The 16,266-nt window shown below is 42.1% G+C and overlaps 1 protein-coding gene across 7 annotated transcripts in view; it reads right to left on the bottom strand.

Annotated features, from left to right (window-relative positions):
• Pbx1 (PBX homeobox 1) overlaps positions 1 to 16,266 on the bottom strand; it is a 293,956-nt gene that overhangs the window by 61,050 nt on the left and 216,640 nt on the right. For all 7 annotated transcript variants that reach the window (XM_048357480.1, XM_048357486.1, XM_048357483.1 and 4 more), the window contains 3 exons: positions 14,006 to 14,250; positions 8,202 to 8,392; positions 1,196 to 1,331 (listed from right to left, as the gene is read on the bottom strand). In XM_048357480.1, the coding sequence (XP_048213437.1) occupies positions 1,196 to 1,331; positions 8,202 to 8,392; positions 14,006 to 14,250 (572 nt within the window). The remainder of the gene's footprint in view (positions 1 to 1,195; positions 1,332 to 8,201; positions 8,393 to 14,005; positions 14,251 to 16,266) is intronic.

Below are 16,266 nucleotides of genomic sequence, written 5' to 3' on the forward strand. Positions count from 1 at the left end.
AAGCACGGATGCTCAATTAAAACCAAAGAATGAAAAACATTAAGTAAGTCTCTCCCCAGGGTGGATTTCTTCTCCACTACTCTCTCCCTTCTTAATAGAAGACCCAGAAGTTAGTTTTGGTTTTCTTACAAGTAACACAATTTTAAAGAAAGTGTTCTCTGGCAGATTTCAGAATTACCACTATTGCTCAAAACCATAGTCAGAGTTGAGAGAATGAATAAAGTCTAGATGGATTCTTAGAGTAGAAAAAAATGTAGCTACATAAAATACTGCCTACTGTTCTACTTCCTATTCATGTTGAAGACTCTGGGCTTATAAAATCTTCATATCATGTAGCTTTCCAAGTCATCAGCACCTTAGGGGTTAATACACTAGGGACAGGAGAACACTTCAATGACATTGGTTGCAACAATTCCAATGTCTTTATGATGATATGTTAAAAATCCCTTCCCTTTATCAGTGATGAAGGAAATCAGTGATAGAATCAGCATGTCAAGGAAACACATTTTAAGTACACGTCTCTTTCATTTAAAGGCTAGTTTTATTCTCTGACTTTTAAACATTCCTGAGTTGGGGGGTGGGGGAAAGCTCAGGAATTGGCTTCATTTGAGAAAGTAGTATGATAGATACTGTTGGCTTTCCAAGTATGTTTAAGAAATACTTCACCTATTTAAAGCAAAGGGATGTTTTGGGAAGCACACCAGTAGGGTGGGCACTATCCCTGTTTATACACTGTACATTTCCTGGCCTCTTCTTATTCTTCCAGGTATGTTACTTCAAGACCTTTTATTTATTTATTTATTTTTGGTTGGTTTTAGGGTTTGAACTCTGGACCTGGGCGCTGTCCCTGTGCTCTTCAGTTCAAGGCTAGCACTCTACCACTTGAGCCACAGTGCCACTTCTGGTTTTCTGGTGGTTAATTGGAGATAAGAGTCTCATGGACTGACCTTCTTGCCCTGGCTGGCTTTGAATCATGATCCTCAAATCTCAGCCTCCTGAGTGGCTAGGATTACAGACATGAGCCATTGGCACCTGGCTTGGTCACTTTCTTATACATATCATGCTTACCATGCCGTTTGAAGATTTGAGCTGATGAAATTTGCAAGGCCTACATGTTCAGTAAAGCAAGATCTCTAAGATGCTACATGGAGTCCCAGCATGGCCAAGATGCAGGTTGGGTCTCTGGACTCCTTACCTGGGAGACTGTGATGCCACATTTCTTGGCTAACTCCTCTTTGGCTTCCTCACTGGGGTAAGGGTTGCTGAGATGGGAATAGAAATATTCATTCAGGATTTCTGTTGCTTGCTTGTTGAAATTCCGTCTCTTCCGCCTTCATACAGAGAAAGAGAAGAAGACAACAAAACAAAGATCATACTAAGTAAATATGAAAAGGAAGAACGGGATCTATTTTTACAGATTAGCTTGATTTTAACTTTACTATTTAGTCAATTCAATACCCTTTATGCCGAATTTTATTGAGGGGACATGCTGAATTTTATCATTTTATTATTATCTTTAAGTAGTTGTAGAAAAGGATTTCAATTGGGACACATCTTTAAGCAAAAGATTAATTAGAGATTTGAAAAAGTGGGCTGGACCCCCAAACCAAGAAAAGCATTTGTTTGGTATTTCATTGTTCTCCACAGAGAAGACTGGTAGCCATATTTGGACACTGACAAAGCATGTGTCCCTATTTAGGCCATCTTGGTTTTGAATCCTCAGCCACTTGAATACTAATGGAGTGATTTATGTTAACTCTCTCAGCCTCAGCTTCTTCAACTGGGAGTTCAGAAGTCATATGGAGCTTTTGGAGTGAGAAAAAGGGAGACATGAAGCCATACTTAAGCACAGTGTCTGACACTTGGCAAAAACTAGGTCTGAGTAGTGAGGGTTCTTCCAATTTACATCGTGGGCCTTTTCTTCCTGGCCATCAATTCCAGCCATTCACTTTTTATAACTAGTGTAGTAGAAGTAGATATTCCTATGCATGGATGAAGAACCACGTTCAAAGGTCAGTCAGCTGATATGCCATATCAGAGGTATTAGTTCAGGTCAGTCTGATTACAGATTTAGCCTCTACTTCCTATACAAACTGGCTTCTGGCCAATTACCCAGAGACTATGCAGCCAGAAGTTAAAAATAAGTCATCATTTTCTCTCCATTCAATCCCCATGCAAATGCATGCAAACATTTTTCAAAGACTCCTGGAGAAGAGGGCAGAAAAGTGAGGGAAATTAACCCCCTGACGCCTTGACCTTTCTCAAAAGGAAAGAAGTGGCACTTCCTTAGCAAGAACAGCTGCTAAGTGGTAAAACAAAAGCCCACAGAAATCCTTCATACATACAAGGTTGGCAAAAGGATGAGAACTACTTTTTGAATAAAAGCATTTTCTAGCTTGTGGGGGGGAAGAAGAAGTGCTAATTAAACTAATTTCATGTGAGAATCTTTTCATTGCTCCTTACAGCTAAGGCCTGTGGATAGCTGGGGGAGTTGCTAAGGGGTCTCTAGGTTCCTTGCATATCCCCTTGACCCCCATTTAAGTTGTGGGGCCTTCATCTTTAAATGAGATCTTTTAGCATCTTTGCCTTTCATTGCTTTTTTTTTTCTTTTTTATCAAAAGTGTTTCCTTATGGAGATTTCCAGAACACCTCTGGTTATACCAGGATATAGAATTTCCAACTTAGCCAAAAGAAAGCACGGGTGACTTTGCTAGACTGGAAATTCAGCTAATATTGTATTTTCAGGGTCCCACTTGGATTAATTAACACAATAAAGTGCCTGATTTTACCGGATGAACACCATCTGTCCACAGGTATTAACCACATCTGTCCAAATTATGCCAAGTCCAAGTCATTCTCCCCAAATCATGCTGAGTTTCTGGGTCACCCAGCATCAGAAATTGGGCAGACTCGGTTAAAAAGCCCAAGTTAAGAAGTGAGCACTTGTTCAAGAGCTCTTGCACAATGGGAATTTAAGGAAAATAGCCAAGTGGCTGATATAATCTCCAGGTTGTCTTCAGATAACCTTTGGCTACTGCTTCTTTGCCTAAAGACAGTTGTTGTAGGCCTGGGGAACTGGGCCCTGAAGGCTTCCCTAATTGGGAGAGCCTCTGATCCTTTACTCAGTTGTTTGCATTAGCATTGCAGTGTATTTTTTGGGATTCTTCCAATTGAGCTCAAAGAAAGCCTCTCTGGAACAAGCTGGTGGGCTGGGGCTGGCACAGACAGCTGTTCCTAGCTCTTGCCTCGCTCTCGTGATGTGCAGTCTTCCTGAGGTGGCCTCATCTACTCTGGTGGACTCGGAGATCATCTTTCAGTAGCTGTCTAAATGTAGGGCCTCTGAAATTCTAAGATCAGGATTTTTCAGAGTTCTGGGAAATGTAATGAAAAATAACCCAAGTCTGACAATAAGGTTTCTCCCACAAACTGTGACACCTAGGTGGCTTTGCTTTGGCAAGAAGAACCACCAGGCTGATGAGTGATCATTTGTGATTTCTAGCCAACCCAATACTTGTAGGACATTTGGATATCTCAGTTTTTACCATAAGAAATATGAGTGCTGATTCAATGGTATACATATGGTGTTACATGCAATGTACACAATGGTACACATATGGATACATATGGTGCTTTAGAGATGAAAACCATGGAGTTATGGCCCTTGAGGCACGATAGTGAGAAGCATAGCTATCACCGTTATTTCTGAAACAGATTTGGATGAGCTTGTGTGTATCACATAACTAACACGTAGTGTCTGATAGAGCTTTCTGTGTTGTGGGTGCATTCTGTATCTGTGTCGTTGGACTCAGTAGTCACTCATGACCTTACCATGAAGCTGAAATGTAGCCAATACAGCTTAGAGAAATATTTTTTTAAATATATCTTTACTATCTAAGTATTTGTACAAAGAAGTGACCCATGCAACAAAGCAGTTTATGAATGCACCACTTTAAAATGTTATGATTTTAAATATGGTACTTTAATGAATTCAAATTTAAAGTCAAATAGTCACAGAGGAGACTAATACTAGACTGATACTTTCCAGAAATCATGCCCAACAAGCACACTGGTGTCTACTCCACAGAGTTAGCTACAAACAAGAGCCATTTGCTCTGATTATTTGCATAAGATACAGAAGGTATTTCATACTTCAACTCTGTTGCCCTTCTTTGAAATACCATCTTCAACAATGGATCCCTATAGTCTATTTTCCAACTCAGGTCCTCTTTAATAGAATCACTAGAGCAATCATCCTTGAACCATAGGTCTATTCATGCCACTAGTAATTCCAGAATGGAATATTGACATTGATAATATTAGACAGTAAAATAGTCCTATTATCATTACACTGAAATTATAGTATGGATACTATATGCCAGACACCATACTAAGGTTGTTTTTCATATTATCTTATTTATTCCTGTATATAGAACTAGCTTCATTTTACAAATACAAAAATGGAGTTTTTGAGAGTATAAGCCACTTTGATAAATGTCCTTTCCTCTTCCTTGCCCTTTTCTTCTTTGGGGGAAAGTGCATGATGTAATTCTAATCACCCATTAATGATGTTGTTGCTATCTCCAACAAGATGCTACAGACAACAAATCATGAAAAAGTTTGCTCAGAAATAATTAGGAGGGCTTATAAGTGTTTCTTTTTTACTATAAAAGTATTCCTTGTCATCCCACATAAACTTTTCTCACAGTTAGGCTGATATTAGGGAAGAAGATCTGGGGCCAAGTGCTTAGAAATTTTGTGGGCAGAATTTTAAGGTACCCCTCTCTGGTAGGCAAACTCTCCCCGTGGGAGGGGCTGGAATGACGAACATGAAGGGCTATCACCCTATGATCAGGTTCTAATTAATTATGATTAAATAAATAAAAAAGGAAATGTGGCTAAAGTCTTAATATGCAGTGTTCCTCTTGCTGGCTTCTTGAAGAAAACAAGTAGTCAAGTTGTAAACTGACTGGGGGGAGAGATAGCCTGGAGGAGCCTACATTCCCAGTACCCCAGACATTAGGAGGTAAATTCTGTCCACAATCATTCTGTGGACAGGTCTCATCAAGACAGGTGCAGAAGATGCAGCTGAGCTGTGGTCAAACACCTGACCAACAACAGCAAAAAAGACCTGCAAAATAATAAACCCAGGGTTGTAGGTTTTTTGTTTTGGCAGTCCTGGGGCTTGAACTCAGGGCCTGGGCACTGTCCCTGAGCTTCATTTGCTCAATGCTAGCATGCTACCACTTGAGCCACAGCACCACTTTTGGATTTTTCTGTTTATGTGGTACTGAGGAATCAAACCCAGGATTTCATGCATGCTAAGCAAGCACTCTACCACTAAGCCACATTCCCAGCCCCCCAGGTTGTTTTAAGCTGCTACATCAGTGGTAATCTGCTACACAGCAATAGAAAGCTAATACAAGGGATGTTCTACAACAGTGTAGTGACAGTCAACTCTACATACCTATTAGATTACAAAGACTAATCCTATTACTAAATCAAGTCCTCTTTGTATTTTCTTCATCTTCCATGAAGTCTTTTTTTGATGAGGTCCTTCCTATCAGCCTCATGGTTTCAACCAACACATGGATTGTCTTGTCCTTCTTACTAAGGTTTGGTTAGCTTTCTCAATCATTGGAAAAAGCAGTATGAATTCCCCAATTAGGAAGTCTGGGCCAACACTTATTTTGCTTAGCCTTGGACTGGCATTAGGGGTGATGGTGTTTCACTGACAATAAATATGTGGACAAAATAAAAGAAGAAGAATAATGACAAGAGGTTCATTTCCAAGCTTGGCTCAAATGTAGCAATTCAAAGGTTGCAACCAAAGCAAGAAAAAAAGACCCTGTCTTAGAGCAATTGTCCTTCCGGTGCCAACTGAGCCCATCTAGGCAGAGGCTGGTGGAAGTGAAAGGAGCGGCACACAAAGCTGCCCTGGCTCTGTGTCATTTACAGTGTGACCTTCAACTGGGCACAGTAAAACTGCTGCAGAGAGAAGTGCAATGAGACAATGCTTCTGCTCTGCCCTCTTCTCCCATGCCCTTCTTGAAAAGCACCCACTCTGAACCCCACGTTTCTTCTTTTTTTTTTTTTCAGTATCTGCCAACATAAATATCAACTCCAGCATTTTAACTAAAGGAGTTACCATGGGGATGAAACAACAAGCAGCCTGGTGGCAGCTACAGCCCCAAGGAAGGGCCTAGAGAGAGGGGCTACCAGTCACTTGCACTTTACACTGTTCAGGAGGGGCTGCATTACAGACGCCAGGCTGGCACCAGATTGCAGGATGAGGGCGAGGCACACAGGGTCTTCCTGCAGGGTGGCTTTGCTCCTCCCTCTCCATCACTACTGCATCCATCTGGGAAAACGGACTTCATTTTTACTTTCTCTTGACTTACCCTATGGAATTCCATTGACCCAGAGATACATTTTGCAAGCTGGCCTTCTCATTGTGTATGCCAAGCAACACAGAACAACAGTGAATAAAAGAGAGTTGGAAGATGCCAGGGAGCTTTAAAGAGGTCCAAGGACTGTAAAGACTACAATTGTGAAGATGGAGAAAGACGAGTGGGACAGCTGAATAATACATGATTTCAGGGATGAACACAAACCCGAGAGAAGCCACGATCTTTCTTTGTGACTGAAAAAGGACCAAACTGGAGATTATAAAATGATAAACGGCCAGAAACTTATGTAGTATTCTATAATAAAAGTCATAGGTTGGGATTATTTTCAAGAATTGAAATCACAAGTGATGGTATCTGTATTCATATAAGATAACGAATTTACAATGAACCATAGGTCACAAGGCATACTGGCACTGAATTGTGTGCTAATTCAAGTATCAAAATATTCCTCCAGACCAAGAAAAAGATATGATTATCACTATGATTATACAGGCTAGAGAGCAGTCTGAAAAGGAATTAAAGGTACTCACATAAATCCAAAGTCTACTGAGTGAGAGACTGAAAAAAAAAAAACACCTCATCACTTGTTCTTTGTTCTCATGGGTTTTTGCTTTGTTTTGGTTTTGGTGTACTGGATTTGAACTTAGAACCTTGTACTTGCTAGGCAGACACTCTCCCACTTGTATCATGCCTCTAGTCCTTTTTGCTTTAGTTGTATTTTTTTTTCATTCTTTTCTGTCTTGAGTTTTTCCTTGGAACTAGCCTTGAATTACAATTGCCCTAACTATGACTCCTGCATAGCTGAGATTAAAGATATGAATCACTAAGCCTGGCTATATTTACTGAAATGGGATCTTGCCACTTTTTTGGCCTGGGCTAGTTTGGATCTTACTGATGTTTGTTGCTTCTTCTTCTTCTTCTTCTTCGTCTTCTTCTTCCTCTTCTTCTTCTTCTTCTTCTTCTTCTTCTTCTTCTTCTTCTTCTTCTTCTTCTTCTTCTTCTTCTTCTTCTTCTTTTAAGAATTTTTCTATCCAGGGCTGGGGATATGGCCTACTGGCAAAGAGTGCTTGTCTCCTATTCATGAGGCCCTGGGTTCAGTTCCCCAGCACCATATATACAGAAAACGGCCAGAAGTGGCGCTGTGGCTCAAGTGGCAGAGTGCTAGCCTTGAGCAAAAAGAAGCCAGGGACAGTGCTCAGGCCCTGAGACCAAGCCCCAGGACTGGCAAAAAAAAAAAAGGATTTTTCTATCCATGCTTTCTTCAACTGAATGTTTTCAACTCACAAGTAAAATAATAAACAATAATGCTAGATTTAAAAAAACTAAAAACAAACAAACAAAAAACCAGATGGTTCTATCAGGCCAACTCCAGGTATACGCAAGGAATATGTACTTAGAATACTTATCCCAGAGTTTGGCACCTAGTAAAGGAATGCATGCTTCCTGAATTGAAGTGAATTTAAGCCCTGCCTATAGAAAGTGTGGGGAAGCTTCTTTCCGTCCTTCAAAGGAACAGAGCAGACTTTCATGTAGATTGTGTCAGTGCAGCACAAGAGTCAGAGGGCTGCGGGCCCATAGCTATGGCATGTACTGTCACCTTCTCAATGGCTGTCTTCCTTGTTGCTCACTCAGCCTGAGTAATAGCGGTGATTCTGACTCCCAAACTGTCTGTCCTGAGGCAACTGTTAGGCTTCGCATCCACCCCAAGTGGAGTCTCTAGGGAAGGTCAGACTATGTACTGCAAACCCTGGGCTGAGTGTTTCTCTGCAGGCCATGCCACGGCAGTGCACTTACCGCGCATCCAGGAAGCGGGAGCGCAGGATCATGACAGCCTCGCACGTGCTCTGCTTGAGCTGCATCTGGATGGAGCTGAATTTGCGATGGATGATGCTCACCATCCGCTCAATCTCTTTTGGGGAGATGGGTCGGGTCCGGCTCTGCTCTCGCAGGAGGTTCATCACATGGGTGGTGAACTCATTGCAGGCCTGCGATGGCGGGACAGGAAACACAGAGGGGTGACGATTACTGGCTTGAGCCACTGGCACATAGCATTATTATTATTATTTTATAAAGAATCTATCTGTGTTTTCTTCAACTGAATGTTTTAAAATCACAAGTAACAATAATGTCATAGAGATAAACTTGAAACCAGATGGTTCCCACATCAGAATACCTTTGTGTCACTTTGTGCCTTGCTCTTCTTTGTCCTCCTACATTTGTCACACTTTGTCAAGTCACATGGATAGAATAAATTACTACCAGCCGGGTGCTGGTATTACATGTGGCTCATGCTTTTCATCCTCACTATTCATGTAGTTAAGATCTGGAGGATCATGGTTTGAAGCCAGTCTGGACAGAAAAGTACTCAAGATTTTATCTCCAGTTAAGCAGCAAAATTCTAGTTGAGTGTGGTCCAAGTGGCACAGCACCAGCTATGAATAAGAATCCTGATCAAGAGTGAGAGGCCTGAGTTCAGCTCCCAATACCAGTGTGTATATGTGGGATGACTACCTAGAAATTATTTTTATCCTTTGTGGCTCCTAAGTTTTGACCATGATTTCAATTTTCTTATGGAAAAGAAAATTCTTTTCTTTTTTTTGCCAGTCCTTGGCCTTGGGCTCAGGGCCTGAGCACTGTCCCTGGCTTCTCTTTGCTCAAGGCTAGCACTCTGCCACTTGAACCACAGCGCCACTTCTGGCCATTTTCTATATATGTGGTGCTTGGGAATCGAACCCAGGGCTTCATGTATACGAGTCAAGCACTCTTGCCACTAGGCCATATTCCCAGCCCCGAAAAGAAAATTCTTAATTGTTTTTTTTTTTAATCTATTTTCCCTATGATTTTCCTCAAGGAGAGGCAAGAACTGAGATTCAAGTGCAAAGCAGCAGAATTCATCGCCACAGCTGAGAGTCAAACAACATCACAAGCTTTCTGCCTCACTCATTGTCTTAGACTAGGTAGAGCTTCTCAATATTCAGTTTGGGGATACAGAAACAGCCAAACAATTTGAGAGGAATCACAGAGAAATGAAAGGTTTAAGAGCTCTTCCATGAGATGTCTTACCACTCTTCTATTTCTAGTTTTATTTCAAAAAGTCCTCTTGTGCTGGTCTTTTGAAGATTCAGTCTGTTTATTGTACAAAAGCATCTTTCTCCTGGAATCTTGTACAAATAGCATTGGAACATAACTTAGATGATCCAGAAAGTATCTTTGCAGGAATAAAGCCTCCCAGGTTATTGATCAATATGCCATTACCTTTGTAAGTCAGGTGAGAAATCAAATTTCTCCATTTCCTTGCCTTGTAGCTGGGAAAATGTGGTTCAGAGAGGGGAAGAGCCTTTCCCTTGGGTACACAGCATGCAATAAAGAGGCAGAAGCAGGTTCTGAATGCAGCATCTACCAAGCCAGGGGCTCCAGTCTGACTTCACTTTTCTTAAAATCACTGTGCTTCTTTTTAGCTTAGCATCTACACTCATTTTTCTAGCAGATGGTCAATAAAATATCTATTCACTGCTTAATTCACAGTAATGGCCTAAGACTGTATTAGCTTTGTAATGGAAACGACCAGATGAGGCTTTAGGAACCGAATAACTAAGGATTCATAGGGCTCCAACTTCACGGTACCATCAGAAACACTCTTGAGGCTGAGGACACTGTATTACTGTTGTTGTTTTCTTTTATAGACTTTCCTATGTCCTAATAATGCAGGAGTAACAGCAGTAGGGTGTGCTCACTGAATATTTTTTAAAGAACTTTTAGTCGACTTATGAATTGAACAAAAGTTCATGCCCAGAAACATCTATTGCACTGGGTTTATTTGAACCCCTGTCTGACTATTTGGTCAAATCCTTTAACTACCTAGTATCATATTGCTCCACTGGAGAGTGGAAGTCATTCCCAATCCTCTACACAGGGAAAATACTTCTGCTCTTGTGTACATCCAATGACATGTGCATGGAACGGACCATTGGCATGGACGCAGCACAGGCTGCCTGAGTCCTGGTCTATGGGGATGTGAATCCCAGCTTGTAGGGAACAACAGTCAGTGAGTTACTTCATGTAGCCAGGTATGCTGGGCCCTACAAATCCATGATGCAAGTACGCCTTTGAAATACAGATAACTGAGAAATCTACGTATTATTCTGACTAAGTAAGCTTCCCCAGACTTCAATGCTCCTCTTGGTAAAGAAAATAAATAAATACTTCCTTCCCATTCTGTAGGCTCATGCTGAAGACAAAGCCACACATCAGGTCCATGTAGCCTTTCACTCTCCACTTAGAAAAGTGCTCTACAAACATGCTTTCTGTATGGAAAGCCTACTCCCTGTCCAACCCAGCCTCTAGTGCTATAGGACAATGCTTTGGGACAAATAAAACCCAGCAGTGATTTAGCTGAAGTTCCGAGGACACAGGACAAAAGGCTGAGTGTTGAGCACAGTGCAGACATCCCAGCCATGTCTTGGGGGAAAATGCTCACCCTCTCCACAAGGCTCAAAGGAAGTGGAGCTGAAGGGGAGGAGGCATTGCTAGGCACTCCAGCTCTCAGCTGGAAAGCCACAGTGCTCAGCTAATCATAATGTGCTTCATTATGGTGAATAAAATTCCCCCGGTATCTGATGTGTAGTCAGGACATTTTATCCCAGGCTCTTTCTGTTCTGCAATAAACAGACAGTGGAGTCCTTTCCCCCACTGCTGAGGTGTAACAAAGCAGCTGCTGAACAGCTGCTCAGGAACACAGGGCAGACAGCCAGGGCTCCATGTCCATTTTAGATGGACAGGACACAACCACTGAGATTTCCAGATCCTCCCAGTACCTGAACTATCCACAACTCATCCTCAGTTCCCCAGTCTTGTACTGTCAGAAGCTGGATTGATTCCCCGAGGCCAAGTGTTCAGAGTGGGTTAGGTAGTAAGCTGAGTACCAAGGATTAGTTAGAATCCTCATGAGATGAAGGTTTCTGAGAGCCATGTTCCAAAGCTAAAATGCCCCCACAGAGCAAGGACATTTCCTTCTCTCTCTGTTCATGTCTCTTTTTCCTGCCTCACTTCCTTCTTCCTTCTCTCTCTCCACTACCCCCTTTGTTTGTGGGGCTGGAGTTGGAAGTGAGGGCCTTGCATAGTGGCTCCTGTCAATAATCCTAGCAGCTTAACAAGTGGAGATTGGGAAGACTATAGTTCAAATCTTAGACTAAAAAGTTTGTGATACTCTGCGTCAATAAATAAAAAAGCATGGTGGTTTGTGTCTACCCTAGCACTTTCTGTTTAGCTAGGATTATTGACAGGAGCCACTACATTGGGCTGGGAAGGAAAATATCTTAAAAGAAACTTCCCATGCCCTGACAAAAAGTGTTTTGGGGAACTGTGAGTGAAAGAGAAGTCCTCTTAGAGAATATTGTAAGATTCCAAAGGTCAGGCATGCTTACATAGACTAGACAATCTGTATTCATCTTGGGCTCTGGCTAAGTAGCTCTGGCCACCCATCTCATACATACGAGTAAGTGGAATCTCAGAGCTCTCTTAGCTGGACTGAATGAACTAGACCCAGTTCAGCAGAAGTGCTTTAGCCTTGTCCGTACTCCAAGGACATGATTTACAAAATTTGGAGAACCCTGCCACGTGACAAGAGGATCATTTTTATAAACAGCACTTAGATAAGAACTCCAGGTCCTGACACCATGGTTTTATCTGCTAGAATATGCTCACTCTTAAATTCCTTAGCTATCAACTTGATGTGCTAAAAAAGTGTTTTACCAATCCCACTTAATGAATAAGACAATTTTCTTCCTTCTTTTCTAATAAAAGTCTGTAGAAGCTTCTTTATTTAATAACCTCAGGATGAAACACTGCCTAATTCAGAGAGGGTTTTTTTGTTGTTGGGGGGGTTGGGGGGGAACTAGGGGTGAGTGGAGCTATGGTAGCTAATTGTGTGGCTGTCTGCTACCATCATAAATAAATAAAACAAGAACAGCAGAATCAACTGGTAAACAATTCACTTGGTGATTTCATCTAGGTACTACTAAAGTGGAGAGTGACATTTACTTAACTGAGATTTCCTACTTTGTAAAGAAGCACCCCCCCCCCACACACACACACTGGTGAGGAAATGTTGGAGAAAAACAAAAAAAAGATGTATTTCTCAGACACACTAGCTGAAAGGTTAATGGTACCATCTCCCCACATTCTGCTATTTATTATCACTAACAACACAACTAATTTTAATAAATTATTAACCATCCAGAATGTGTTAGGCAGTATTCACTTTGTCACTGGAAAGTGCCCATATAAATCAGGAGATGATGCTTTTGTACACTCTAATTTTAATAACTATAGATGACCACTACCACTGCCTACACCTCCACCATTTGGTTTATATATATGGCGCTTCTGCTTAAACTCCCAATTTCCACCATCTTTATTATAGTAGGTTCGTTTCCAAGAGAAGTTTCAGAAGAGAATATTTCTATCAGCAGCCTGGTTTTGGTGTAGCAATTTAGCTCATGGAGGAAACAGAGGACAAGCTGATTGCTCTAGTACACGCAGGCGTCCTCACTCTGTTACTGCTAAGTGGGGTCAGCCAGGCATTGTTCTAGTAAGAACCCTTGGGCTAAAGGACAAACACTGAATTCTATGTTCTTCTAGACTCAAACTCAGTCGTAGAATCTGAGGACATGTGATGCTAAAGGACTTCTAATAAATTTGCATTTTCAGTGACCACAGCAACAGAATTGCTGGATAGGGGAAGGAGGATGTCTCTAATAGAGAAAGCTGTATTATCATTAAAACACCTTACATTTATGTTGATTAATTAAAGTCTTTCTTATTGTTTCTTCATATGATTTTTATGGGCTAGACAGGCAGCTCAGTGGTACACTCTTGCCTAGCATGCCTAAGGCCTTGGGTTTAATCCCTGGCACCCCAAGCAAAACATGATTTTTATCATCAAATCCATAGCTCCTTGTCATGTGCCTTCAGCTTTCAGGGTAGTCTGCAGAACACAGTCCTGTGGCCGAGCAGTAGAGTTATAGGATTGGAATCTGGCTGGGTTGACTTTTACGGTCTTCTGGGAAGCTTGACTCTTTCTACTGGGGATGTGTGTATTATCAAATATTTTTTTTAAAAGAGGAGATATAACTGGTTTTCCACTGAGCTTAGTTTGCATAGAGTGAGGGGCTGTCATGTCTTACTATTCTTTTCTATAGTATTTTAGGGAAATCCAGAGGGCCCAGGAGCCTCCAATGATTGTAAATAAGGGGCAGATGAGGGCCAGGGGAAAGCTGTAAAGACTGTGGGAAAACCCTAATGCAGACCATCGCAGCTTCCGTTTTGGAATTCTAAATAGTGGAGCTGACAAGTAGAGGTACTAACTGGAATCAAGGATTAAGCATCTTTACCCTGTCACCCTGACAATGACCTATTTCCACGGAATGCCTGGCTTTTCACAGTGCTCAAGACCAGTGACTCTGTGGACTCAAGTTTGGTCAGGGGCTCAGAGGTTAGCTGGGATGTGCTGGATACAAGAAGACCCACCTATGGGGAAAGCCAGGTTTCAGGTTTGTCCCACCCTTTTGATCAGGCCCAAGAGCCCCATTTGTGGTTACCTGCTCATACTTCTCCAGCTCCGTGTGGTAGATTTGTCTGATCTGTGAGAGTTTGGCTCTGTAGTCAGAATGCTCCACCGAGTTGTCGGAGCCTGCCCCTCCGGAAGCTGCGGCGGCGGCTGCCGCTGCTGCCGACCCTCCACCCTTCTCAGGTCCGGCCACCCCCTCCGCTAACAACATGTTGTCCAGTCGCATCAACTGGGGATCTGTGGGTTCTTCTTCCTGGGCTCCCCGGATACTCAACACTATAGGGAAAGACAAAGAGACAGGGAAGAATTAGGAGTCACCCAAGGCAAAAATATTTTAATAACCACATGTCTCATGGCTAAACAAAGGGGCTGGAGAAGAGGAACCCGGAGGGTGAGAAGCCTTCAACATGGAAACTTGCTCCAAGACTCCCAGGATTACACCCCATTGGCACTCGGTAGCTAGAATAGCAGAATGGTGGTAACCAGGGACTGAGGAAAGGCTCCAGGCACACTGAAGTCTTTTATGGGGATGGTTTCCTTTGGGGAAGGAGAAAGTTCTGAAAATGGAAGATGTTGATGATTGCATAATCATGTGATGGTACTTAATGCCATTGCTATAAGCTTGAAAAACACTGGGAACTTTGTATGTTTTATAACAACAAAAATTTAAACCATAAACCATATCACAGAATATGACTTCTTTACTCTTGTCTTCAAACTGCCAAATTTCAATTAAAGGAGAAGCATTTCCTTCTTCATTTCTTATTTTAGATCTCTGTGAACTTGTGGTTTTACCCTCATTGCCTTTCTTTTTAGTCATTGACTAATCTAAAAAAATTATTCACAAAATAATTTAAGTTCAGTAAATCCAGTTAATGAAATGAAATCTTAATCTCTCTCTTCAGACTAGCTGGCAGTGCAAAAGTGTAGAAGAGCAGGAAAACGAATTAGTCCTGAAGAAGGGACATCTAGCTCTAAAAGTTGAGACCCAGGTTTTCCAAGTGACAAGGGCTCTGTCTTGTTGGGACAAGGGGTAAGGCACTTTTAACAAGATGTTTCAAGGAATTCAAGGAAACCAGCTTATGTTCTGGTAGAATGGAGTTTTCGACCAAACGGTAGCCACTTTATGAACACACACCATCCTATTGGGTTTGTTGACTGACATAGAGTTTTGACCTCAAACCATGATCTTTCAGATCTCCGTCTCCTATAGCAGGGATTACAAGTGTGAGCCACTGTTTGTGGCCCCGAGAGTTGATGATCACCTTTGAGGTTGGGGTTGATGGGCTAAGAAGGAGTAAGTGACTTAGCAAACCAACAGAAGAACTAGGCCATATTTCTACTTCTTCCACACAATCAGGTATAAAATAAATCACTTCTCTAAAGTCAGTTTAGTTGTGAGCAGCCAAGACTCTATTGAGAGGAAACACGAAGAGCATATTCAATTAAATAAATAAATTAAAGAGAATTTGGGATAGGGTAGGAATGGAGAGAAAGTATTTATTGGCAGAAGAACAGGGCATTGTTTGTTCCCGTTTCCGGGTAGAGGTGGCAGGGTCTATTTCTCCCAGGGGAGGGATAACACCAGAGCAACCAGTCTGGAACTGTTTCAGGGCAGGTGCATCTGGTGAGCCCTCAGGGGACAGGGACTGTACCAGCTGTCCCTCGAGCTGTGACAGGGATGGTGATACGAGCTCCATGCAAGTGGGACAGGTCAATGTTCAGGGCACTGCGTCACGGATAAAGCAGCAAACCCTGCTGACTGTGCCCGCATGCTCCTGGCTTCCAGCGTGCATGACAGGCACCGACCTTGAAAGTTGCTCTGAAGGAAATACAACTCCTGTTCTGGAAGAAAAACTAGGGCATGACTCTCATGCAACACGGGACAGGCAAGTGGAAGGTTGTGCCATGTGCACCGGTGGTGGCAGTGAAGAGTTCCAAAGGTAAAAGGCACAGGGTATTAATTTGTGCTCCTTGACGAAGTAAGAAAGAAGTATGGGAGAGAAAAAAAGGAGAAATAGAGAAAAGCAATCTACAGCCCCACACAGCCAACACTCTAGGTCCCAGTGAATGTCTCTATCTCTGTCACACATGAAAATGTGATGTCCTACATGTAAATAAAAATTCCATAGTGGTGAGGCCACAAAGTTAGATGACGGTAGAGTTTTGTTTTGTGGATTTCTTTTTCCAATGAACTCTTCCTTCAGTTGATAGGATGATAGGAAACTTCCCTTTTGGCTGATCTTTGAATGCTTTGACTTCTATCTCCAAAGCCTTTGGAAGAACACACTG

This window comes from Perognathus longimembris, chromosome 11 (genome assembly GCF_023159225.1).
Source record: "Perognathus longimembris pacificus isolate PPM17 chromosome 11, ASM2315922v1, whole genome shotgun sequence".
NCBI classification, from domain to species: Eukaryota; Metazoa; Chordata; class Mammalia; order Rodentia; family Heteromyidae; genus Perognathus; species Perognathus longimembris.